General features: G+C 35.8%; 1 protein-coding gene across 2 annotated transcripts in view; it reads left to right on the forward strand.

Annotated features, from left to right (window-relative positions):
* Nucleotides 1-27,795, forward strand: part of LOC128017257 (dedicator of cytokinesis protein 11-like) — a 66,401-nt gene that overhangs the window by 6,162 nt on the left and 32,444 nt on the right. For both annotated transcript variants that reach the window (XM_052602553.1, XM_052602554.1), the window contains exons 3-30: nt 123-212; nt 365-447; nt 532-592; nt 2,084-2,182; nt 3,501-3,635; nt 4,032-4,206; nt 5,652-5,731; nt 6,449-6,532; nt 6,639-6,779; nt 8,225-8,461; nt 11,160-11,282; nt 11,586-11,668; nt 11,860-11,982; nt 12,340-12,416; nt 13,065-13,249; nt 13,978-14,043; nt 14,155-14,247; nt 14,881-15,004; nt 15,544-15,665; nt 15,817-15,900; nt 15,996-16,085; nt 16,299-16,420; nt 16,594-16,663; nt 16,820-16,939; nt 19,362-19,433; nt 20,118-20,264; nt 21,252-21,335; nt 25,576-25,687. In XM_052602553.1, coding sequence (XP_052458513.1) covers nt 123-212; nt 365-447; nt 532-592; nt 2,084-2,182; nt 3,501-3,635; nt 4,032-4,206; nt 5,652-5,731; nt 6,449-6,532; nt 6,639-6,779; nt 8,225-8,461; nt 11,160-11,282; nt 11,586-11,668; nt 11,860-11,982; nt 12,340-12,416; nt 13,065-13,249; nt 13,978-14,043; nt 14,155-14,247; nt 14,881-15,004; nt 15,544-15,665; nt 15,817-15,900; nt 15,996-16,085; nt 16,299-16,420; nt 16,594-16,663; nt 16,820-16,939; nt 19,362-19,433; nt 20,118-20,264; nt 21,252-21,335; nt 25,576-25,687 — 3,082 coding nt within the window. The remainder of the gene's footprint in view (nt 1-122; nt 213-364; nt 448-531; nt 593-2,083; nt 2,183-3,500; nt 3,636-4,031; nt 4,207-5,651; nt 5,732-6,448; nt 6,533-6,638; nt 6,780-8,224; nt 8,462-11,159; nt 11,283-11,585; nt 11,669-11,859; nt 11,983-12,339; nt 12,417-13,064; nt 13,250-13,977; nt 14,044-14,154; nt 14,248-14,880; nt 15,005-15,543; nt 15,666-15,816; nt 15,901-15,995; nt 16,086-16,298; nt 16,421-16,593; nt 16,664-16,819; nt 16,940-19,361; nt 19,434-20,117; nt 20,265-21,251; nt 21,336-25,575; nt 25,688-27,795) is intronic.

Here is a 27,795-nt window from a genome sequence, read left to right on the forward strand (position 1 = left end):
CCTCATCCTTGTGCAGCCACCATATGAATCTAATTTTCATCTGTCTTTCTGTCTATCTATCTCTCTCTCTATCTATCTCTCTCTCTCTCTGTCTTGTCTTGTTTGTGTATTTGGCTCTCTAGGAAGCACAGATTCAACGTCAAAGGAGAACTATTGTTCATTCAGTTCCTCAAAATGCTGAGAACGAGGCAAAAAGCCTGTTTGCCAAACAGGTAAAGAACCTCTCAATGCCAAAATAAGAGTGAAGACTACGTCTTTCCAGACTAATAAAATATGAGATCAGATTTTCCTCTTTTTTTTCATGTTTTGATGTGTTTGAGCTCATGTGATTGAGTAACTGAGCAATGCTCACGCTCTTTGGCAGTGCATTAAGATGTACAACACCAACTGGCATGTCATCAACTATAATTACGAGGCCTTCTCTGGAGACTTCCGGTCGCTGCCCTGGTATGTCAGAGTTTGCATATTTTGCCAAAGCTTTTGCGGTGTTATTTTCAAAGTTTGGCTTTAGCTACTGTTTCTGTCTTGCAGTAAAGGCACGAAGACGGAAAAGCTTCCCAACCAAGTGTTTGAGGTGGATGAGGGCGAGGAGGTAAGAGACATTAATGTTTGCAGATGGAAAACAGAGGGTAGAATATCAAATGTCTCAATATATTCTCTCATCTCTCTCTCTCTCTCTCTCCTTTAAAAAGCTTTTCTGCACTTATTTGCAGTGTCAAAACAGACTAAAGAAAAAGCATTTTTGTCCATTTTAAAATAATTTTTTTTAACCATTTCATCACAGATAAAACACTTGAGTCTTGGGACTTTATATAGATGGTTAGCAATTTGGTTAGCAAGCAGCAGTTTCAAAATTCACATTCGACATACACGCTGTGTGTAATTTATGTCGTAGCACAAAAACAGAATGTTAACCACAGACCTAATCAAAAACCACTGCTCTAAAAACCCATTAGAAATTAGTGAGGGCTTCCGGGTTGGCCTACAAATTCATGCCATGACTGAACACCTCTACTGCTGTCTTGATTATGTGTATGTTCATGTTTAGACATGTATAGTGTAGTCTTTTTCTTTATAATTCACTAAGTTCTTATTCTGAATACCTAAAATAACTTTTTTTTTTTAAAGCAAGAGGCCTATGAAGCCAAAATGTACACAATAATATGAGAATGAATTCAATATCTTGTTCAGTCGTAAAATTCAGATATACTCATCATATGTCTTTCCAAACCTATATGCATTATTTTCTAATGTGGAACACAATATATATTATAAATTTTAAATACTTTTATTTAAATGTTTATTTCAGCAGTAAATTATTTTTAAATATATTAATATAATAAAAAGGTATAACTTTTATTAGTTTACTGTATAAAATTTACTGTAATAAATGCAGCATTGGTGGGTGTAAGAAACTTTATTTTTAAACATAACCCCCACTCCCCAAAACTTTTGAACATTTAGGTAGCGTATGTATACATCCTGCTTGCTCTCTCATGTTCATTTAATTGAATCAATTTGCTGAGTGACTCAAAGGGAGCGCAGTGTGCAGGCAATTGATCAGTCTCAGAGGAACTGTTAGGACAGAAAGAGAGGAAGGGAATGAGAAATGCTGGAGGAAAGAGGGGAGAAGGGCATCTGGACAATTATATTACAGTGGAGAGCTAGAGAAAAGCACATTCATAAAGGACACCAGAAACACACACACAAACACACACACACATGGACATGCACACATTTATAGTCACTGTTAGTGAAACATTCAACCTCATTCTCATCACCTCATATATTAATATTACTGTTACATGCATAGCATTTTTAAAGCATTTATAAGCTGTGCTAGTAAGTGCATTATTGTATTGTGTTAATGTGTGTGTGATGTTGAGTTACTATGTGAGGGATAAGTGGCTTATTTGCATGAATGTTTGTAAAACCAGAACGCACAGTGTTCATATTCAGATCATATGATCTTTAGGGCAGAGAAGGTTGCATGCGTAGAAATGAATTGATCTTTGTATTCAGATCAGTCTATCTGCTTCATTAGTTCTTACTCTGTGTGGGTGTGTGTGTGTGTCTGTTTCAGGATTCATCATCTCTTTGCTCTCAGAGAGGAGGTGTAATGAAGCAGGGCTGGCTGCAGAAGGCCAGCAGCAACAACAGCAGTCTGTCGGTCTCCATGAAGGTTAGTTGAATCATCAACAGAGCTACAGCAGTCGTTGTGACTTAATATACTGTACATCTGCTGATCAATGCAGTTTGAAGACCGATTGTTGGAGAAATTACAATTACATGCACTCATACACAAACACTTTGCTCTTAACAAAGTGCTGCGCTAAATGATGTCTAGTAAGTATTTGCATAAAGGATACATTATATGACTTGCTCAATCACATTACTCCTTAGTCAGGAGGTCAAAAAAATCCATTTGTGTAGTATTACTAATCACGTCACAGAAAAACATGTAAGTGATAATGTACATCCAGCCAGTTGTTATCGCAGAATAACCTCTGACCGGGTGATCAGGACCCTGAAGGGGTTATTCTGTGATTACAACTGGCTGGATATACATTATCCCATTTATTACACGGCTACTTGCCACAAAAGTAAATAATTAGACACAAAATATTGATTTGAGTTGTAATATTTGAATGCAGAGCTTCCGTGAGCACAGCAGTTGCGAGCAAGCATCAGATTCAAACTAGACGGGCATTTAAAAGAAAAGGTGCAGTCAAACCACTTACTACACAACATTTCACCACAAAAATGATTAAGGCAATAAAAGACTTAAGACGAAAATGTTTTAAAATCTTACCAGTTTGTAAGTTATCTTATAGTCCAATACAGTGTACAAAACAACCGTCGCAAAATTGCAGCAGCTGCGTTTGTTTGAAACGAGAGCGAGTCCGTGATGCTAGGATGACATGATTAAATAATTGTACAGATAATACTGAATTGAGTTTTAATATTTTATCAGCTAAACAAACGCAAAGCTCCCACAAAGAAACTGTTCCTAGCAAGAGTACAGCGCAGACTTCAGTTGCCCAGATGAGCCTGTGTTATCAGCTTTTACCAGCTGTTATCGAGGGATAACACTAAACATGCTATATAACATACTGATCAAAAAATGTATAGCCTAAATGCACTGTAAGTTGCTTTGGATAAAACTATCTGCTAAATGCATAAATGCAAATGTAACATACCTCGGAATGTTGCAACTGACCAATCAGAATCAAGTATTCCACAGAACCGTGTAATTTAAAATTTTAAAATACAGTAAAATAGAATATAGTTCTTTTAGATTTGTTATTATTTCACACAGAGTACAGTTTGTACTGTATTCTTGATCAGGTAAATGCAGCATTGAGAGCATAAGAAAAATGCATTTTTGAACGGATTAGTTTGTATATTTTCTATACAAACGTGAAAGATGAAAATGGCTATAAACATATGACTGTATTTCTGTCTCTATTTTTACACACACATTATTTTGTTTTGTACAGGTGTTCAAGAAGAGGTATTTCTACCTGTCTCAGCTCCCTGATGGCTCCTACATACTGAATTCATACAAAGATGAGAAAAACTACAAGGAATCAAAAGGCTCCATCTATCTGGACTCTTGTATAGATGTAGTTCCGGTAAATACAGATATTTTATTTTTATTTTTTATTTTTACAGATTTGCAGTCAAAGATTGACATGTGGTCAAGGGGTACAATAGTTTACAGGCCCTGATTAACAAGGTTTAATGATGTAATGTAATTATAGAGCTTTTTTGTTGCCAGAAATGAGCATTTTAAATTACAGATTGATATTTTATATTACAACTTGGAAATATCTAGACATGGAAATATCTGAACTTGATTGGATACGTTTTTCAGGAGGTTTAATAACAGCACTTAGCAGCCCTCAGGCTCGGTAACACAACCAGAGGAATCTTCCTTGCTGAACACCAATTATTATTATAACCACAAACACTTCTTAAAGGCCCAGCGTTCAATTCCTCCACACACTGACACGGCACATTTCTGGCAGGTTCCTAAGATGAAGCGCAACAGCTTTGAGCTGAAGATGGAGGACCGTTACAGTCACTATCTGGTGGCAGACAGCGAGGCTGAGATGGAGGAGTGGGTGAACACGCTGAAACAGGCTTTACTGAGCGCGATGGATGACAGGAGGAACGGAGCAGAACCTTCCGAAGGTTCTCTGGGTAAACAACACACCCACACACACGTTTTAATTGGCTGTTCTCCCTGTGTCTTCTTCATCTGGGAACAAACGATCCCCTCACATAACCAAATGACAGGCATTTTGGCAACGTGGGGAAACTCTGGTATGTGCTGCTTCCTGAAAAAAGATGCATAGTTCCCATTCTGCTACTTCCAAATATAATACATTTATTTGTTTTCTTTTAGGGCCTTTTTAGAACCTCTTGAACTTTATTTACTCTCTGTATTACACTCTTATAGGAGACAGTCTTTCGGTCCTTCAGTAAATATTCTTGTGTTGATAGATGACTGAAAATGTTAGGGAGGCTGTATTCACACCGAGCAGTTTGAAGAGAATGCTACTTTTGGCCTGTTCAGTAAAGACGCTGATAAACAACTCCCTGTGCTTCTATGGTATAAACTTTGACCAATAGTTGCATTTGTTTTTAAGACCTTCCATGTGCTGGTCATGAGGAAATTAAACCGTTTTCAATTACGTGCTTTCAATCTTTTAACTTCTCAAATTTTGGAATGACTAAGGCAGATTTCAGATCTCTGTTGAAATTGTTTTTGTTTTATAATAAAAATGTCTGCTCTTTGGCATGTGGGCTGTAGAATTAGAATGAAACATAACCATACCTGTTAGGATAAGAATTAAACATAACCATAACTACTCTGGTTTCCATTGGTCTAAGTTTAACAGACCTAAACAGACTTTGTGTGATAACCCTCTTTGCATGTCCCTACTTGGGAAGCCTTGAATGGCACTGTCCTTGAATGGTGTTATGTTCAGAATCAGCACTGAAAATAGATATTTAGCCTAAATTAAAAGTAGGCAATTGTCATTAAAATAAGTTATTAATTTAAAACATAAATGCAGTGAATTGAATGTCAGTTGAACAGATTATGATAGCATTATTACATTTTAGCGGGAGGAGAGAGGCAGATATTTTATGTCCAGTGTTAGATAATAGTTATTTAAATCTGTCTAATAAGATAAAACCAGATCAGTGTGTAACCTATTTATGGAAGGTGACGTGTTTCTTTAAATCATTCCACCTCACAATGTGAAGAGAAATCTTCTAGCAGCCCACCTTCTCTTGTGTCTGCATGAATAAATGAGAGGAGCTGATTTCCCAGAAAGCTCCACCTACTGTCCCCGATGTGACACCATTTAACACATACACACATTACAGATAATGGTGCTTCTTCTGTTCCAGTGGAGCAGTTCACAAATTCTTTTGGCTTTCAAATGTATCAAACACATTGATCAGCAAATATGAGATTCTGTATTTTACTTTATAAAAGTACAAGGCATTTATGACTGAAGAGCGTTTTAATTGTTCTGCTTGGTGTCTAAGATAAGCCCATATTCACACACTACATAATGATACAACGCTTTGTCTGTTATGCATGCATTTTCAATTGCCTTTTGATTAACAAACAGATGACGACAGCAGTAGCCAGGGGAGACCAGAGAACATTGCTGAGAGCTTTGGCCGGAGTCTTCATCCAGAGCTAATGAAGGTACTTGACACAAAATAATTACAATGCTAACTGTAGTGGTTTGATTACTTCTTTGTGCAGTTTAAGTGGCTGAGGTCAGATTACTGGGATATTGTCTTCTGCATACTGTGCAGTATATACTGATGACCGTTTTTAACTCAGAAATATGTAATAGTATGCAATAATATGCATTTAAAACAGAAGTATGCTTCATTGTTGTTGCATGGTCTCATTATGTTACATCATTTAATTCAGTGAGTGGCGACACAAAATAATAAATATTATTTTGCATTTTTAGTCCACTTTTGTACTTAAATGTCTAAAATTATGACAGGCCAATCAAAAAAAGCTAAAACTTGCAGTTGATTTTACTCTAGGTTTATTCATTGTGCTGGAAATAGAAGGTCAGACTCAGTTCAGTGCATAGTGGGATAAAGTATATTAAAGGAATAGTTCACCCAAAAATTTGCTGAAAAATTACTCACGCTCAGGCAGTTTTGATCTGTTTGGACTATCATTCTGACGGCACCCATTCACTGCAAAGAGTAATGCGATGCTAAATTTCTCCAAATCCAATGACGAAATAAACTCGTATACATCTTGAATGGCCTGAGGATGAGTATATTTTTAGCAGATTGCAATTTTTGAGTGGCTTAGCACGTTTTGGTGAATTTGGGTTGTTTTTACAAATACAACTGTTTTTACAAATACAAACTGTTTTTGTCCTCTTATCTCCAGTATGGCAGAGAAACTGACCAGCTGAATAAAATGAGCAGGAATGAAGGTCGACAGAAGATCTTCACCCTGGATCCTGAGACACAGGTTAGTCCATTATGTCCAATGTACAGCTATTAGAAAGACAGTCTTTCTTTAACTATGTGAAGCAATGAGGAATATGAATCATCTGTATCTCTCCCTTCCTCTTCAGAGATTAGATTTCTCAGGCATCGAGCCTGACGTGAAGCCATTTGAAGAGCGATTTGGCCGAAGAATCATGGTTAGCTGTCACGACCTGACTTTTAGCCTGCAAGGATGTGTCAGTGAGAAGGATGATGGCATCCTAACCAATGTGAGTAAACCTTAAGCCATGCGTTTCATCTTTATTGTCAGTGTCACATTTTTGTTGATCGTGTTTTGTGATGATGCAAGTGCTACTGTTGATCTTTGATACGTGAGAATGTTTAGACTTTCATGAACAATATTAGCCAGTGCAGTATATCCCTATTATTTTCTAAGCAAAACAATAATTACACCCTTGGGCTGAGTTATCCTAATGGGACTCCACCATTTGTATTTTTCTTTGTAGATGCAAGTTGTTTTTGTGAATGTCCTGGTACTGTATATATTTAAAAAAGTCTTCCTGTACCTGTAGTTTGGGGCTTTGGCAATGACAACTTCCTGTTCTTGTTTTTTAAATGTTTGATGTCACAATTATAGAAAATAAGAATTACAGGCATTTTATTTTAAAAGATCAATTACATGTATCTGATTTTTTTTATTTTTTATTTTTTTACATTTTAGTAAAACTCTTTATTTAAAAAAAAAGAAATAATAATAAAAGTTATTGTATTGTATTATAATTGTATTATTTTTTATTATTATTATGTATCTTAAGTATAACAAGTTTTAGTGACATGTTATACATGTAAAAACATTCAGATACATGCACTGCTAATTTAAATGTATATTATATATTAAATTAAAATGTAAAAAATATAAAGAAAAATGTAGAAATGCTACATTTTACAAAAGATTTAAATCTTTTACCTTTTAAATTATCAGTGTTAAAGGAAAATATCATCCAAAGCCTAAAAAAGTATTTGTAAATGTATAGTGTAGTCTTGCCTTTATTTTCCTAATCCTAATGTCCTGTACAGTACAGAGGATAGGCCTATGTAATAAAATATAAATGTATTTTTGAATTACGTGTTTCTTAAGCCACGAAAATCACATGAAAACAATAAATTCTCTTTGTGTCCCAGGTTAAATAATAAATGTCTTATTTATTGTCTAGCTTTGACTGTCAGAGAACCAAAGTTATGGGTCAGCATAGTTGGATAACATGGAGCTTTGTTTTTTTAATGAGAGATTTTTGGCGTGAGCACAGAGGATCATCCAGAACACATTAATGAATATGATCATGCTCAGCGAAGCACTCTCAAAGGCTCCAGGGAAGGAATCCTGGCACTCATCAGCAGGGTTTGGAAAGCTTCAGCTCCCTTAGATGCATCTTGACTTTCCCACACTTTGTTAAATGATTAAAAGAGACACGACTGATGCAAATGGAGTGAAATTACACACAGAGATGTGGTTTCAGAAACACTAGAAATGTAATCTTTTGCTTGAATCTGATTTGCTGTCATTAAATTATATAATCTATATCAAACAAACTTTATGATCCTCACAGCACATACTACTGCTCAGACAGATTGTTTTGTTGAATCGAAGTTACCAGAGTAAAGATGTCAAGACTCATCAGCCTCATTCATTCCACACTCTGTGGTTTCTCCTCAGGTAGAGCCATTCTTCATCAGCTTAGCGCTGTTTGATCTGTCCAAAGGCTGTAAGATCTCTGCAGACTTTCATGTTGACCTCAATCCACCCTGTGTGAGGGAAATGCTTCAAGAAGGCTCCTCTGGGACGCCAAAAGAACCAGAAGGAGGAGATGGAAATGAAGCAGTCAGGGTAAACGGTCACGGTCTGCCGGTTCTCCAGAGGGTCGCAGAGTCTCTTATTCGCTTCCCCACTCAGGTAAACGTCATCATCATGAAATGGTAACACTTTAGGACCAGCTTTCTAGACAAATATTCTGAAAAATCCTTTGCTGCAAGAAAATTCTGTACTCCCAATACAGTAGTAATTAAATTATATAAAGACTTTTTACAGAATATACTAAAATATAATAAAAATTGCCTATAAAAACTCACCTACATTATATTAGAAAGTGGTTGTTGGGGCATTTCTATGTGGTTGCTTATGATCCAAGTGTTTTTAATATGTTGTGATGTGATGCTGGGTGGTTGCTTATAGACTCAAATCAGAAGAATCCATACCCAAGAAGGGCTATTATAGTTAACTAAAACTAAAATAAAAAATAAATAAATTTGAAATGGAGAAGTGAAATATGAGTTATTTGGAATATTATATATTATTATATTATATTATAATAATATAATTATATGGTGACCAGTGTATCACAGAGACATGGCTGCAGTGTTAGTTATTTATTAGTATCACTGGGATATTATTATAGTTTGGATTTATATTTCAGATCAATATTTATTTTAATTTAAAATTTAGTTTTAGTTATTTTAATTTATACATTTTTTTCTACTTTATATAAAATACAATATATATATATATATATATATATATATATTTGTTTGTTTCTTATTTTTTATTTTCACACACATGTGTGTATGTGTGTGTGTGTGTGTATATATATATATATATATATAGCCAAGAAAGTGGCTAGATGAAAACTTTCACATAGCATCTTTATGTTATAATAACATAAAAAATTCAAATCCAGATTTTGATTTTCAAAGATTTATTTAAGAATTTCCTTTTTTTTTTTTACCCAAAATTCAATAAATCCATTGAATCAATATGAAATATTATTTTCATATTGAAACTGTTGAAAATACACTACATAGTAGGTTGATCCACATATGAAAGCCTCTGATCTTGGTCAATACTAATCTTATACACAGGCACTGGACTAAAATACATCCATCACTCATCACTCCCAAAATGAATTCAATGGGTCATCTTTTTAATGCTATAAATTATTTACAGCAATAAAATAAAATCTCATTATGAACAAGAACTTGAACAACATCACATTATATCACAGAAATATTCTTTACATTCAACTTCTAAAAGTGCATTCATCTTTGCCATGTTACATTCATTTAGTTGACTAGTGCTGTGTTGTATTAATAAAAACATATGGCATTAATAAAACACTAAGACTGACAAGCTATGCAATATTGCGTTCATAATCGAATGTGATTCATTTAATGAACGCAATATAGCGTAGCTTGTCTGTGTATTAAATGCATCTGAATAATTTCCATCTGTAAGATTTACAGATACTATTAATCACAAATTCGGCTTTACTGATGAGATGTGCATGACAATCACATGCCATTTATCGGGCAGCCCTTGTTTGTTGTTCACAAAGTACAAAGTAGATGAGGAAAATGTATTCAAAGCATCATCATTACTGTCTAGAGTGTGGGAATGGTGCCCTGTGATTGGTTGAGTGGATATTTCGCATTCAGCAAAAAAAGGGAACTGGCGTTTGTCGCGGTTTGGGGAAAAGAGAGAAAACATGGCCTATAAACTCTGTGGATATTGCATTTTGCAAAGCATTAGCAAGCACCATTAAAAAATCAAGATAGAGCTTTTTTTTCTTTAGTTTAGGTTCTGTTCTAACGTTTAAAATCTGCACTTTGCTAAAGATTTCTTCAATTGACTGGAAAGCATTGTACATCACCGCTGAATAAGAAGGATGATTCTGCTTTTTTTCCGATAGGGAAGTCGATGTGTTTTCAGAATTTTGCACATCCATGCAGTTTTCAGGGCTGCAGGTGGCTGAATATAGCTAGTTATTGTGTGGCTGACTTGCGTCATTTTCACTTGTCATTTTAGTTCTTCCTTCTGTTGAAAGCGCGTGTACATTTTGCAATTGCAGTCAAATGTACAATCATGTGCATGTGAACTTTCATGCCTCATTAGTTCAGTGTACACAACTGAAGACACATTTTTGTTTTATTATCTACATCTGTCACCTTTTGCAGGCCTGATGCCTTTTAATGCAGGATGATACGGAGAGCTCTGCTAAATAAATGCACCATTTTATCTCTGGTATTGAACTTTTCCAGTTATAAATCACGGAGTGTTATATCTAACTAATCTTCTCTAGGCTTACTTAGCAGTGTGTGTTTTCATGTGTTCGAGCTTGCTCTTCTGCACAAGGCGTGTGGCCAGGGCAGAAACGGCCAAGTTTTAACACAGCACTGTTTCATAGCACTAAAGCTATGCACTAAATCAAAGCCAGTGTCATGACAGTTTCAGGCCTCTGGGAGACGTGACGTGGCTTTACGGGAACTAACATCACGCAGGGCAGCTGACATGAAGAAGAGATGACTGGATGTGTCAGAGAGAGAAAGACACACTAGAGTACAATGACAAGAACAATTTCTTGGCGATTAGTTGCATGCATATTTTATTTTGATTATGAAATGATTACGTGCATAGAAGAAGTCTGCAGAGGTTAAAAGGAGGTAGTCATCTTAGTAATGACTTGAATTAATTACACTGAATTTCCATAGTCAACAACACACTTTCTCATGATAATCTTTAGTGATCTGTCCGACTATTTAATTTTCTTTATTACTTCTATGTATTCGTATAACCACAGTGTGTCCTTTGTGTTGTCCAGGGTATTTTCTCCGTTACCAACCCCCACACAGACATCTTCCTGCTGGCCCGGGTGGAAAAGGTCTTACAGAATGGCATCACCCATTGCACGGAGCCCTACATCAAGACCTCTGACATCAGCAAGGTCTGGTGCTCAATAACACACACATGCTTCGACAGAACTGTAAACCGTTCTTTGGCATGACGTCTTTGTACTAAAAAAGAGCGTTGCATTACATCAGCAAGCTGTCTGAACTCTCTAGGATACATTTTAACATTTTAAATGTCAGTCTGATGTGGAAAATAAAAGTATTGTATAAAGACAGAATAAAAATATGTTGTATTTATACAGTTTTTGACCTGAATTGTCTTTTGATGATTCAGACTGAAATGCTTCCAGGATGCTCTGTGGAATATTTCCATGCCTTTCTATGTGTCCGTTTCTCAGACAGTACCGAAAGTCCTGAAGACTGCCAAGCAGACGTGCCAACGGCTGGGGCAATACCGGATGCCCTTCGCTTGGGCTGCCAAGTAAGACACAGAAACTCGCTCCTTAATGGACAAGTAAAGCTTAAATGGTCTAAGTTCTACATCAAGTAGAAATATGTGCTCTTCAAACTTGAATGTCACAGTCAGTACTCTTCAGAAATCATTTTAGTAAATATTTAGGTAATATGTAAGTGTTTTAAAGTCCATTTCTGGTGCTGTTGTTGTGTCTTCAGACAGGTGTTCAAAGATTCCCAGGGCAGTTTAGACATTGCGGGGAAGTTCTCTCCACTCTACCGCCAAGACAGTAGCAAGATATCCACTGAAGACCTCATCAAACTGCTGACAGATCTCAAAAAGTGAGTGGCAAAGTGTGTGTACCAGACGTAATACACCGTCTTTTGATGCCAGGTATCCCTAAATTGTCACTGTGAATTTGACAAATAGGAAATTGTCCTGGGTCAGCATGTCTGTAACAACAGTCCTGATCTGATCCCTGACCTAGACACTAGCCCTGAATCAGAGGGAAATGATAATAATGGTGTACAAGGGTTTAAGATGAACCCTATTCCTTTGCCTATCACTAAATTGTTGATGTGAATGACATGTTGCACTTGGCAAAATCCCTGTCATCCACCATGAATGTATTTCCTTGTTTGTCACTTTATTATATTATGCATTATGAATGTTTTGAAGAGACTTTTATTTTCTTGTAGACCAGAGAAGAATAAACTGCAGATAATCCCTGGACAAATTAACATCACTGTTGAGTGTGTGCCTCCAGACTTGTCAAGTAAGTTTTTTTGTGTTTTTTTTTTATTTAATTTGGCTTTTAATATTAGATAACACCTTCTAACACTAGAAGGCAGCGCATTTTTGAATTCTCAGTAACAATTTATTTAAAGGCACAATTTAGCATATGATGCAATTCGTTTCTCATAGAAAAAAAAAAGTCAGTTTATAATAATTTTTTTAAAATAACTTTGAGAACATGGTTCGCATGACAAATCTGTAAAAATTAAGAAAATAGAAGGAGATTATTTACTTTTTTTTTGCTATTCACCAAATGATGTCACTTCCTGGGTGTCACAGTTTTGTTGAATTTTCCATTTTTTGTAATCATGCAGTATCAGATAATTTTATGCTTTTGCATAATAGTAACAAAAATAACCTTTAGTTGATTGGATATCTGTTTAACAGATTTTCATTGGTATGTGATTTTAATTGATAGTCTTCATTAGGAATAGTCTTTCTGATATTTTTAAAAATATCTAGGTTAATTTAATTTTTTTTTCAAATTGTAGGGGTTTTCTCTTTGAGTGACTTTTTGTGTCTTTATTACTTTTAAAAAAGGAATGGGTTGCCAGTTTGAACACAGAACACATCATGAGGGTTAACATAATAAAGAATGGTATTTAATGTATAAGCTTTATCTTCACAGACTCGGTCACATCCTCTTATATTCCCGTGAAGCCGTTTGAGGAGCAGTGTGAGAGGGTGTCCGTGGAAGTGGAGGAGTTTGTCCCAGAAGAGGCCAGATACAATCATCCATTCACCATCTACAAGAACCATCTCTATGTCTATCCTCAGCAGCTCAAATACGACAATCAGAAGACGTTTGCCAAGGTGAGGTTCCTCTCACTTCACAAAGCACATTCTGTAATTAGTGGAAGTGGGAAGCTGTGGGTGGTGGTGCAACAACAAGCTCCTTCAAGCAGTAACAATGTCTGCCTACGTGTTTTCAAACATGAGGCTCTGTGAAAAGCCCCAGGGATTCTATTCATAATCAATCCACGAAACATCATATCTCTAATTAAACAGACTTCAGGGTTAATTGCATCCTCCTCCACTGCTGGAAAGCTCAAACTGCATTCAACTGTTTGCCCTATTACTCTCTAACTTCTTTTCTTGTATGTTAGAGATGCTACCAAACATTTATACAGATCTAGTTCTCAATGATACTAATGACATCTGTTTATTGCCTTTTTTATTCAGTTTCATTCATTAGCAAAATAGCAATTTGCTTTTTTTTATCACTACATAATTGGTGTCCTATTATTGGTGTCCTATTTCCTACTGTAAAGATATGGAAACATAATTTTTATTAGTAATATGCATTGCTAAGATCTCCGTTTGGACAAACTTAAAGTTGATTTTGTAAATACATTTTTTTGCACCCTCAGATTCCAGATTTTCTCTGTCAAATATAGTCCTACCCTAACGAACCAGGCATCAATGGAAAGCTTATTTATTCAGCGTTCATATGGTGTAAAAATCTCAATTTTGAAAAATTGACCCTTGTGACTGTCAGGGTCACATATATGAAGTGGTCTGATACAGTGTTTTTCTCCCAGGCTCGAAACATTGCAGTTTGTGTTCAGTTCAAGGATTCTGATGATGAAGGAGCCGCCCCATTGAAGGTGACGGCTTAATTTGTTTTTGTGTGGTATCAGTTTTATTCCCTCAATTCTTTAATATTTTATAGTTAGTGCAGTGTTATGTGTAACTGACTAACCACTGTTTGCTTTTAGTGCATCTATGGCAAGCCAGGGGGTCCAGTTTTCACCACCAGTGCTTTTGCTGCAGTTTTGCATCATAACCAGAGTCCAGAGTTTTATGACGAGGTGAGATCCATATGTTATCATGTAATGTTATTCATTCACAATATAATAGCACATCTTTAATTATCTGTATAAATCCATCAGGCACGTGACATCACATCATATTGGACGTTTTTGAGTAAAAACCATTAATGTTATTGTTAAACCATCATTACTCTTAAAATATAAACACATCCTTCTGAGACCTAAAACTATGACATTTACATTACTAACATTTGAGCAGACCGAGCTATGAACAGCACAAAGCACAAGCTTTCCCGAGCAAGGAAATGAAGAGCTGAATCTGTCTGTAGACGCATCCTGATAAGCTTCACCGCAGTCCTCAGGCCCAAGATATTAAAGACAGATTGTTGTTCAGTAGATGAATGAGTCACAAGACATCAACATAGACCGTACACACAGACATAGCCACAAGCTGTTACAGTATTGCATAATTTGCTGGAACAAACAGAATGATGTCATTAGCTGGAGAAGCTGGTTAAAGGAGTAGTTTTAGCAAAAAAATCACAATAACATGTTTATATTTTCATGCACTGTATTTATGAGTCACAATCAGGCTTATAAAAAACACAAACCATTCTTTATTAGAGTAAATCAAGATTCCTTAATGTTGAAGTATTTTCATCTCTGTCACAGATTAAAATCGAGCTTCCAGTTCACGTCCATGAGAAGCATCACCTTCTGTTTACTTTTTACCACATAAGTTGTGAGGCCGGCAACAAAACTACCACCAAGAAACGGGACGGAGTGGAAACACTGGGTGAGTGTGTGCCTGTCTGCTTGTGTATTGTTTACACATCCGTTCCGAAGTTTACACTCAGCAAGATTTAAAAAATGAATAATCTTTTCATCAAGGACACATTAAATTGATCAAAAGTGATAGTAAAGACATTCATAATGTTACAGAGGATTTCTATTTCCAATGAATGATGTTCTTTTGAACTGTCTATTCATCCAAGAACCTTTTAAATATTGTCACAGTTTCCATAAAAATAATGAGCGGCTCAACTGTTTTCAGCATTGAGAATAATGAGAAATGTTTCTTGAGCAGCAAATCAGCATATTATAGCATAAATAATTTTTGAAGCATCACGTGCCACTAAAGACAGAAAATTCAGCTTTGTTTAAATATAAAACAGTTATTTTAAGTTGTAATAATATTTTTTATAAATGCCAAAATGTACATGAGAGACTTCTTTTTGAAAACATTACGAATGGATTACAGTCGAGTGGTGGTGGTGTGTGTGTGTGTGTGTGTGTGTGTGTGAGGAATATACCTTTAACTCTCGCTCTCTACAGTGGGTTATTCCTGGACTCCTTTATTGAAGGATGGCAGAATACACTCCTCCGAACTACAGCTCCCTGTGTCTGCCAATCTACCAGCTGGTTACATGTATGACAAAAGCCAAGACTCAAAAAAGGTACGATCTTCCTTTCAGCAACACTAACTCTAAAAATGCATTGCTTGTTGGTTGGTTCATTTGTTCATTGATGGTTTGGCTACTTGAATTGATTAATACACTGATTCATTCAGTCATTTTGTGTGTTTTTTTTTTTTTGTTTTTTTTGCAGTCTTCCCCAGACATCAAATGGGTGGAGAATGCCAAACCATTATTTAAAGTCCGAGCGTATGTAGCATCAACAATTTACACTCAGGTATGTCAATCTGATCTAAGGATGGTACTGAACTGAAAGTAATGAAGTGTTCTGTAAAATAAAAGCATTAAATCTAGTAACTCTCGTACATCCAGGATTTGCACCTCCACAATTTCTTCCAGTATTGCCAGCTGATGAGGTCAACATCTCAGGGCAGTCCCGCTGAACTCATCAAATACCTAAAGGTGAGCACATATTTTACACTACTGTTAAAAAATGTTGTCTGCCTAGTCTGGTTGCATATGTGTGATAAACAGTAATATTATGAATTACCCAGTATTAACTGTTTCTATTTGAATCTATTTTAAAATGCTCTTTATTCCTCTGATGGGAAATCTGAATTTTCAGCAGCCATTACTCCAGCCTTCAGTGTAACATAAATTCTTCTCATTTCCAAGTGCCTGCATGCAGTCGAGACTCCGGTCATCATCAAGTTTCTGCCTACGGTGTTCGTTCAGCTCTTTGAAATCCTCACGATGCCGAGCAAGGAGGGTCTAGACATTGCTGTCAACTCCACACGGTGATTTGCCACTTCATTTGTCTTCTCAGAAAGACACCAGCTTCTGTATTTCTGTTTTGTATGCAGAGCAACCTATGAATGCATTTGTTGTTTAGGGCAATATTTTTCCTTATTTAATGGTTTTTTTAAGTGTATAGGATTGCTATGTTATCAGATGCCTCTGTTTGTCCCAGGGTAATCATTCACATGGTGTCTCAGTGTCATGAGGCCGAGCTGGAGAACTACTTGCGCTCATTTCTGAAGGTACAACATCATAGCTCCCTGTTATCTTTTCTATACATTTGTTAATCTGATCATACTCGACCATTTGTACTCTTCTGATTTAGTTTATTTAATTTACATTTTTAAATGTCAAAATCAGTGTTTTATTTTATTTTGACCTAATGTTATATTTTGCAGTATGTGTTTCGGATCAACAATGCAACTTCGGAAAACTCGACACATGAAGTTCTGGCTACAGCAGTGACGGTCATCCTCAAACAAACGGCAGACTCCAACACCTGCAACAAACTCCTCAAGGTGACCGAGCTGTTCAGAGTATGAGCTACTCTCTTTGCACAGCAGATGGCACTGTTGGGTTTATTTTCTAGCCTTTTGAGTCACTTCAGAACTGCGGTTTATTATCCAAGTAAGTTATGAGGAATCAGTGGGTTGTTCCAAAAAACAGATCATGATATGGCCATTGAAACCCAAATATTTACATATAACATTTCAGAATCATGTAGTCAGTGCCACTGGACCTTCCTCAGTCTCTTCAAATCAATGCACCCGACTCGCCTCATAAGTGATCCTAGATAGCAAAACCTGTCTTGGGGTCAATTCATCAAAATTGAGATGTAAACATAATCTGAAAGTTGAATAAATAAGCTTTTCGACTGATGTATGGTTTGTTAGGATCGGACAATATGTGGCTGAGATACAACTATTTGAAAATGAGGGTGCAAAAAAAATCTAAATATTGAGAAAATCACTATTAAAGTTGTCCAAATTAAGTTCTTAGCAATGCATATTACTTATCAAAAATTACATTTTGATATTTATAGTAGGAAATTTACAAAATATCTTCATGGAACATGATCTTTACTTAATATCCTAATGATTTTTGGCATCTATCATTTTGACCTATACAATGTATTTTTGGCTATTGCTACAAATATACCCCAGTGACTCAAGGCCCCCATATGCTCAAAACGAAATTGAAAAATGAACTGATATGATGTATTTTCAAACAATATCAGGCTGAAACGAGATCATTTTGAGTTTGTTTCGGTAGTTTGAAGCAGCTGACCAAAGCGAACTTTCTGGAAGAGTTTGTTTTGGCTCCTAAACACCTTTGAGCCTCCATTGGTCCGAGGAGATTACGCAGTGGGTGTGTTCTGAAACTTAACCTTAACGTTATATTTTCATTCAACCGAGGTCAGGCAAGAAAGAAAAATATTTTAGGCATAGTCCCTAGTAACATGAATACACTGGAGTGTCGAATAGCCACAAATATATCCAAAACCTGTACGATAGCTCGCAGACAGACTTCAGAGAAAGAGAACGCATTTAATTCCTAGAAAGAAATTGCAACGAAGCTTGGTCTCGAAGACCCGAAATTGTTCCAGAAGCGATGCTGAGAAACACCAGAGACGAGTTTTCCAAATCCATGAAAAGAATGAAAGGAAAGAGTAAAAATAAAAGCTAGCAAGCACCAAATACATGTGTTTTAAATAAATTTTACGCAATTCTTCTGCTGCTTTTGTTGTTCTTTTAATAAACAAATTTAAAGGGTATACAATAAATGAAATGCCAAACTAACATTATCAAAAGTAAATCATGACATCACATAAAATTTAAAAAGGTGTAACAATTTATCCAGTTTAATAAATGAAAATTTCCAGATTATACTACAGTTTTCAGGCCATGAGACATTCACTCTTCTCATAAAGGACTGATTATGGGGTTTTTTTTGTCCTGGAAACATGATACTTGACTAAACATTATTCTTTTGTCTATAATATTCTGGCCATTATTGTCCGTCTCACACCTAGATCGCCTACTCTTCTTCACTTCATCGTTGTTGTGTTTAAGGGATACACGTGAGCGTTGTGTCACATGTTTATATTAATCTACACCCGTCTCCAGCAGCGCGGGGGTGTCGGAATGTTTAAAAAAAACAGTATTCCGTCGCTCTGCCTTTTTGAACTTCTTTTAGCCCCGAACTTTGTTTGAAGTATATCAAGCCATTTAAGACTTGGTTTTTGACTGGTTTTATGTGTATTTTTATATAATTTTTCATAAATATATTTAATAGTCTTTTTACGTAACCATTTTCTTGGTATTCAGTTCTCAGAGCTTTCTTGGAACTAGATTTGAGGGAATATGCTTTTTCATATGAATACTAGTTTGACTGGTGTCGGAGATCACAGCGTACTGTTGTAGAACAATGAGTCCATTGTTTCTGCAATGCAGTTTGCTTTCAGTTTGCTTTACTTGTGTGATTATGTTGTGGTATTGTATACTTTTATGTGTATGTTTTAAAATCTATATCTAGTGGCACGCATTCAGAACATTCCTGTGATATGATATGGTATACATTAATATTATTATTCTTTTTAAACATTATGTTAAATAGATTTCATGTTACACTACTGTACAAGATTTGAGGATCATTTTTTTCCCTGAACAACATTGATGCTTTTATTCAGCAAGGATGCATTAAATGAATCAAATTTAAAATGTTACAAAATAATTCTATTTCAAATAAATGCAGCTCTTTTAAACTTCCTATTCATCAGATAATCCTAAAAATGTATGATTGATAATAAAGAGAAATGTTCTTTGAGTAGCAAATAAGCATATTAGATATACGGATCATGTGATACTTTATAGGCACTCATATATGACGTTTATCTGTGTTATTGTATGAAGTCTTTTTTCTTTTTGTCTTATATTACAGTATTCCTGGTTCTTCTTTGAGACCATCGCAAAGTCAATGGCACAGTACCTCCAGGATGGTAACAGAATGAAAGTTAGTATAACCCGCTGACATACTTTACACTTTAAATCACTATCAAAGAAATTTAATATCAATTAACAGCCATCTGTTATCTTAGAGGAGTGTATAGGGCTTTACTTTCCACTTCCTTTTCTTAGTCATCGTCCTTAGTAAAACACAATTAAAAGTAGCTGGATGTAAATAATCCTGGGCTGTCGAGCAGGATGTTGTTTTCCACTTTTGGCATTTGTACATAGAATGCGGTTAACTTCCTCATTCTAAAAAGTTTGCATGATCACGGTATCTGTGAAGGAGCACCCTTCAAACTCCAAAACAAGGAACACGAGCTGCGCTGCACTCTACTGTTGACACAGAGTTGTCTTTTGCATGTACAGTGTGTGTTTAACAGTTCCAACTTCATGTCAGGCTATTTTAAACATGTCCAGACCTTACTGACATGCTATTCGATGCTATTTGCATAACTGAAATCATGACTTATGTGTGTCATTTAAAGGCTGTTTGTAAAGTCTGTTGTTCAAACATGCCTTCAGCACAATACGTAGATTGCATGACACTCAAGAAAAAGGTTGTTAAAATTGGACTTGCATACGGTTAGAATATATAGAGGCATTAACAGCTGAAATCCTACTTTTCTTACAAATGACTCTATGTGACAGTTAAGAATGTGAAACCGCCTCTACTGTACATTTCCTGCAGATGCCGCGAGCCCAGAGGTTTCCAGAATCATTCCACCAAGCACTGCAGTCTCTGCTGTTGTCAATCATGCCTCACATTACAATGTCCTACGAGAAGTTCCCAGAGGAGGCCCGCTGCATCAACTTTAGCCTGGCCTGTTTCATCAAGGTCAGCCCTAGAGCTGTAGTATTTAGTATGGTCAGGCTTATTATTTAAGGTCAGGCTTAACTCTTTAATGCCTCAATGAGGTAAACAACACAACTGTTTTCAACATTGATTATAAGAGATGCTTCTAGAGCAGCAAATCAGCATATTAAAATGATTCCTGGACGATCATGTGACACTGAAGAGTAAATGGCAGCTGAAAAGTCATCACAGGAATACATTTTAAAAATTCAAATATTCATCTGTCGATATTTCACGATATCAATGTTTTTCTGCACTTTGGATCAAATAAGGGGGCATTTAAAAAATCTCACTGACCTCAAACTTAAGAAGGGTTGTGTGAATTTGTAAAGCAGTTGCATAATGTACAGGAAAATCACAGCAAATTTCGTATTTCATATTTTCCTCTATATTTTTTACCACATACAGGCCAAACGTAATGATTGTTTGAGAATGATATAATCTCTTAATGATCAATGATACATATCAACCATTAAAATCTCTTGCAGTTTGTGCCACTAGAAGGTTTTTTTTTTTCTATGAAAAATATCCTGTAGTTGTATATTAACCTATCAATCATGGCTTTTTCAAATGCCATTCACACTAATATTTAAACTGAAGTGATCAAATTTGGTAGATTGGTGCAATTTGATCAGTTTCATTTAATAATAGCTATAATTTGAAGTGTTTCAACATTTGGACCAGTGTGTTGTAATGTAAATGTCACTACTGGATCTTAAGCCAAGCTAAGATTTGACTGAATGTCTGGCCAACATCAAGACTTTAAACCAAAGTTAAACATGCTTCTCTTTCTCCTAATTGTCCCTGGCACTAGAGTTTAACCAAACACGTTTTTTATTGTTCATAAATAATATGTGTAAAGTTTTATTGTGCCTCTTTCTTTACTATATAATTTTTATTTATTTATTATTCACATGACCTCATTTTAAGGCATTACATTGTTCTGACTGAAACTCTCCCCCTTCACAGCGCTGCCTTACGTTCATGAACCGAGGATTTGCTTTCAGTTTGATAAATGACTACATGTGTGGCTTCGGCCTGAAAGATCCAAAGGTAGGCAAAATAATTCAATGTACATTACATGGTCAAAGCAATGCTACTTACATTTATTTAGTGGGTTGATCATATTAATTGGTAAATGACTAAATGTTTTTTTTTTTTTTGCATCAAATCAACCTGGTGGTCTTCAAGGTAACATTAGTGTCATAATTAGTGGTGTCAATCGATTAAAAAAAAACAAATTAATCAATTGTTATCGGAGATTAATCGCAACTAATCCCACCTAGAATTAAAGTTTTTAAATATACTTTTATACGGCAATAATTTTACTTTCTATTTTCAAATTAATGTAGAAACCGATATCTCTAGGAAATTGTTTTTTCCTCCCCAATACCCTAATAGGATAGTTCACCCAAAAATAAAAATTACCCCATAATTTACCCTCAAGTCATCTATTTTAGGTGTATATGACCTACTAGTTTCCAATTCCAAATCCAATTGGAGTTATATTAAAAAACTATCCCTTAAAGAACTAATCATTGACTATAGCCATTCAACACTACTGTATAATTGAGGTCTGTCAATTTTTTACATTTATTAGACTTTAAAAAAGTTAACTTAATCCTCAAAAATGTCATATTTTGCAACCTGTGCCCTTCAGCAAGTAGGAAATATGTAAATTGAATAAAGTTATCAAAGACTAAATTCTATATTAAATATAGATGAATCCTTAAAACTCTGATTTTATGAACAGACATCTCAGCAGCTGGGTTATTAGATTATTTTGGCTGCTATTACTTTAAAAGCTGCTGCTGAACACTTCTGGCACACACATATTTTCTCAAAACTCTTTATCTTTTCTGACCCACTTCAGATCAAATGTCTAAAGTCTACTAATGCTGACCGGTTGAATCATTGTGTTAGATGAGGAGACAGCTGGGCTGCTCCAGGACTGTTTTGAAAACAACTGAGAAATGCTCTTAAATGTGACTCATATATAACAAATAATTACATGCATGCACAGTTTTAAAGCAACTTTAATAACTTTTTTGATAGCTTCATGACATAACTTTAATATTAAATGTTAAAGACTACAGACTGCTGCATTTGTGCTTGCTATTGAAGAGCAAGTGCTATGAACACAATATAACGTTTGAAAATTATTTTTACTGACATAAGTTCGCTTGTCACCTGTACCATTTCCGCACTTGCTCATCTAGCGCATGACACTGACGTGAAGTTAAAGTGCGCATATGAAAAGTCTCCCGATTGATGTGGCCATAGAGTTGTTCTGTGTCAAAATAAACACAGAGGGCCCTATCATACACCCGGCGCAATGTGAAGCAAGGTGCAGCACAAGTGTGTTTGCTAGTTTCAGTCCGGCGCCATTTTCCCATAAAGAGCCACGTCAATTAATTTAGCTCATTTTTGCGCCCATGGGCGTGCTGGTCTAAAAAAGAGGTGCGTTCAGGTGCATTGCTATTTTAAAAATAGACTGAAAATAGACTGCGCCATAGACAACTCAAACCTGGTCTAAAGTCTGGCTCAATGTTTTTTCTTTGTTATTTAAAGAGAATTTCGAAACTAAGTTTCTAGAGTCTGGAGGAAGGGTGGAGAAGCTCTTAGCCCAAGTTGCTAGAAGTACAGTGTTATGTTTCCACAGTCTGTGATGATTTGGGGTGTAATGTCATCTGCTGGTGTTGGTCCATTGTGTTTTTTGAAAACCAAAGTCACTCCACCGGTTTACCAAGAACTTTTGGAGCACTTAATATACTTCCTTCTGCTGACCAGCTTTTTGAAGATGCTGATTTCGTTCTCCAGCCGGGTTTGGCACCTGCCCACACTGCCAAAAGCACCAAAAGTTGGTTAAATGACCATGGTGTTGGTGTGCTTGATTGGCCAGCAAACTCACCATACATGAACCCCAGAGAGAACCTATGGGCTATTGTCAAGAGGAAAATCAGAAACAAGAGACCAAACAATGCAGATGAGCTGAAAGCCACTATTAAAGAAACCTGGGCTTCCAGACCACCTTAGCAGTGCCACAAACTGATCACCTCCATGCCACGCTGAATTGAGGCAGAAATTTAAGCAAAAGGAGCCCCTACCAAGTATTGAGTACATGTACAGTTAATTAACATACTTTCCAGAAGCCCAACAATTCACTAAAAATGTTTTTTTTTTTTTTTTTTTTTTTTTGGGTCTTATGAAGTATTCAAATTTGTTGAGATTTGTTGATTGAATTGGTTGGGTTTTTGTTAAATGTCAGCCTAAATCATCGCAATTAAAAGAACCAAAGACTACTTCAGTCTGTGTACATTGAATTTATTTAATACACAAGTTTCACAGTTTGAGTTGAATTACTGAAATAAACAGTTTTTTGTTTTTTTTTACTGTCATTTTGCATTATAGACACACTGTTTCCTAATGAACCTTGTTAATTTGCTTTGACGCAATGTATTTTTTTTAAAGTGCTATTTAAATAAAGGTGACTTGACACGACATTTTAAAATCATTGAGAAGCACCTGTATTTTGTTGTTGCATTCAAGCAATTGACGTCAAACTACCGCTAATTCATAAGTGAAAGTAAAATGGGTACTGCGCTTTCACAAGCTATTTAAAAGGAAAAGTGGAAACACCCCCACCCCCATGGTGATGCCGGTATTATCAGTGTTGTCACGCGCCGATTAACGGGTGGAAAATTTCCTCACCGTCACAACCCTATTGAGGAGTCCAGACAGACAGACATCCAGATAATGGGTGTGACTCATAGAGGAATGCTGAATAGTTTCTCTGTTCTCATCTTCTGTGATGTTGATAGTTTTATTGTGGATTATCCTATCATAACATCATGCATGACTCATTTTTTCTTGCAAATTCTATGTGCCACAGCCTGTCGAGAAATAAACACATGCTTTTAAAGGGTGCAAAATATGTATTTTTAATAGTAATGAATATCTAATTAAACCTCATATTTCAGTGGAAATTATGCTAAACAATAAATTAACACTGAACTATATTTGTGTATACAAAATCTCGATTTGAAAACTGTTAAATTAATTTATTGTAGTGCTTTTCACAAAACCAGATTTTCTGAAGCAGTTTGTTTGAGTTGTTTTTTTGTTGATGTTTGAATTTTATGAATTTCAGAAAATGGTTGATTATTTTATTTATTTATTATAATTATTTTTTGAAAGCATGTGTATTCTACCCTCTACATTGCGAGTAAATTACTTGCATTTTAAATTTTACTCAATGTGACTAAAAGATGTCTATCATTAGCCATTGGCTAATAAATTCTTAGATTTTCCTCGCCAGTGTGTGTGTTCACATTTCCACTCGCTGAACACTCACTGAGCGCTTCAGAGTTCTCTCTCCATCAAGCGATCTGTACTTTTCAATACATCTCAATGGACGCACAGTACACCTGTATTTGCCGAACTGTAAACTCTGTGTGAGGGCGCACGACTCACCATCGCTTTACTGATAGCGCTGTTTCTCACACATGCACAGAGTGAGAGAGAGTCTTACCATGCTGAATCAACACGCTATATGTAAACTTTATTCTTTGTTGTATTTTCCTGTTAAAATAATGGAGTTCATTTAGAATTAGCAGAAGCAGAAGCCGGTTTCTCCGGTAGTGGGCGGGGATAATGCACAAATGGCGCTGATCTATTACCGTCCCTGTTTTGATTTCAGCAAATCAGTTTGACTGAACGCAGACAATGTGATTAATTTTCATGAACCCAGCAGCTCATCAATCTATAGTGCATTGTATATTATTAGTATGGCAGTAGAATTAGTTGCAGTATTATCTTTTAATAATAATTAATATGATTTACTACCCTTAATGACCAATAATATTGAAGTACATTTAATCTTCTTCAAAACTCAAAACATCACTTCTTCATACTGCACATTGTTGTTGTAATGGCTAAATTCACTTGTAGAACTGAAAACTATTTATTGTAGTATTCAGTGTAATATCAGTGTAATGTCTTGATGGACTTGCTCCCCATTATTAATCTAAACTGCTGTACTTTTATTCACCTTCTCGCTCTATTTGGTCATCTGACTCAAACCTGCTTACTGTACTTTAAAAATGAACTTGTGTTAATAAGTGTTGCTGAAATCGGATGTGAGTTAAAACAGCTTGTCAGAGCTTGTACAGATACGCTGTTGCGATTAAATCTGTTTTATCTTGTCTGTTTTGCTCTGACCTGTATCTAGATCTCCAAACCAGCTTCTCCAGCATCGCACTCATCTTTTTTTTTTTTTACGCAATGTTTGCAGGCACTTACAGAGATGAAGTTTGATTTCCTTATGACGGTGTGCAACCACGAGCACTACATTCCTCTAAACCTGCCCATGGCTTTTGGCCGAACCAAGTTGCAGCGAGTTCAAGGTAGGTCTCTCCACCCTCCACCCACCCCGCTTGACTTACCCTCCCCTACATCCCCCTTTAACAACTTCACCACTTTAAGATCTGCTAGCAGCTCCATTCATTATGCCATGTAACTCGAACCTGAAAACCAGCCACACAGGGATTTAAATGTCACGTGATGGCACTTAAACTTAACATATCATTTGTGCAGGAATCTGAATATTTTGCCCTAAAAGTTTCCCCTAAACACAGAATTTAGCAATACAGTTATAACGCATGTAACATGAAACTCATGTAGTCATGAGCTTATCAGTTTCACCAAAAACGCTCTCCTTTTACTAAAACCTTCAGTCAATCAGCATGGATAACTATTCCAGTCTCACCATAAGCAGAGTTCATGTTTACGATTTCTATGTTAATATATTTTAAAGTATAATTGATTCCTGTAATAGCAAAGCTGAATTTCCAGCACTTCCCACTTCATTTTCAGCGGGAGAAATGCTGCAGGTGGCAGAGTGATGTCATGCCTAGTTTCTAGTGGCACAAACCACAAAAGAAAAACTTCTCACAAATGATGCGTATCATTGATCAGTCAGTGATGATTGCATTTGGCTTTGATGTAGTCAAAAGATATGAAGGAAAAATATTATATTAACTGTGGCTTTCCTGTAGTTTATGAAACTAATACATATTCACACAAAGAAACACACACACACACACAAACATATTTAGACTATACACCCCTTTCAAAAGGTGATTAAAACTACACTGTATTTCTCTTTGTCGAAAAGCGCCACCTAATGGCAGAGAATGCATTTGCATTTTCATTCAGCACATCTGATGCTTTTGTTGCTGTCTGTCAGTGTTGTAAATTTGAACATTTTGATGGAAAATAAGAGCTCAACTCGAATAATTAAAATAGAAATCTTTAGCGACATTATAAATGTCTCACTTTTGATCAATTTAATGCATCCTTAATAAAATATATAATTTAATTTGCTGAATTAACCCTCTGGGGACGGATTGGGCGGTACCGGCCAAAATGGCATACTTTTACAAATGTGTAGTTATCTCAAAAACTATTAATGCTAGAGAGATGTGTTTTTTTTTGCCGTCTTCCTCAGATTCCGCTGAAAACAGCGGTGTCCAGTTTGTATATTAAACACTTCCCTTATTGCGCAATACCACTGCGTAAACAGGCCAATGAAAACGATTGTGCTAGGCAGATTCAACACACAACAGCCAATGGAAAAATTGCCGCTGGGAGGAGTCTTTTTCTTACCCAATCAGAGGAAGGTTATGTCTTCTAGCCATTCAGAGGACTCTGTAGTAGCTCTGCTGTAGCCTTGTAAAAGCTGGCTGGACTATAGTAAAAGACATGTAATCAATAAGCGTTCAGAGAATCAGCATCAGGGTGGAGAAAGCAGAACGCGATCGGAGTGTTACAGAGAGCGATCGGAGTGTTAGCGAGCACAAAGAGATAAATTCGAGAGAGATACAGCATTATTACAGAACTGTTTTATCAAAATGGCAAGCAGTAAAAGATTTACGGCAGAACAAGCTCTGGAACAATTACTGGAAAGGCCTGGAGAGGCCTTTCTTTGCTCACTGGCATGCCTAGGACTGTTTTTAAAAAAAGTTAATTATTTAATTGTTCTTTACACATTTGATTAAACAATAACACATTTCTGTCAAGCAAAGAGTTTGAAAAAATATATTTTCTTTGTTCAAAAACTGTTCTATATTGTGTGTTTTTCAGTAATAAATGACAAAAATCTAATTTTCGTTTTTAAAATTCTCTAGTTTATTGTAAAATTTTTCACTCATACTTCCTTTATATAAACATATTGCATGCATGCTTATGGTAGCTTAGGGTCTTCTGAATCCATAGATACCAAACACAGGGTGTTTCATCTCCTTTACATATGATTTATAAGCCCAAATATAAAAATAGAGAAAACAGACCAAAAAGGGCTTAGTCCCAAAAATAAATAAAAAACGCCTAGGACTGTTTGTAAATAAAGTTAATTATTTATTTGTTCTTTACACATTTGATTGAACATTAACCCATTTCTGTCAAGCAAAGAGTTTGAAAAATATATTTTTGGGTCAAAAACTTTTAACTATTG

This window comes from Carassius gibelio, chromosome A7 (genome assembly GCF_023724105.1).
Source record: "Carassius gibelio isolate Cgi1373 ecotype wild population from Czech Republic chromosome A7, carGib1.2-hapl.c, whole genome shotgun sequence".
NCBI lineage: Eukaryota > Metazoa > Chordata > Actinopteri > Cypriniformes > Cyprinidae > Carassius > Carassius gibelio.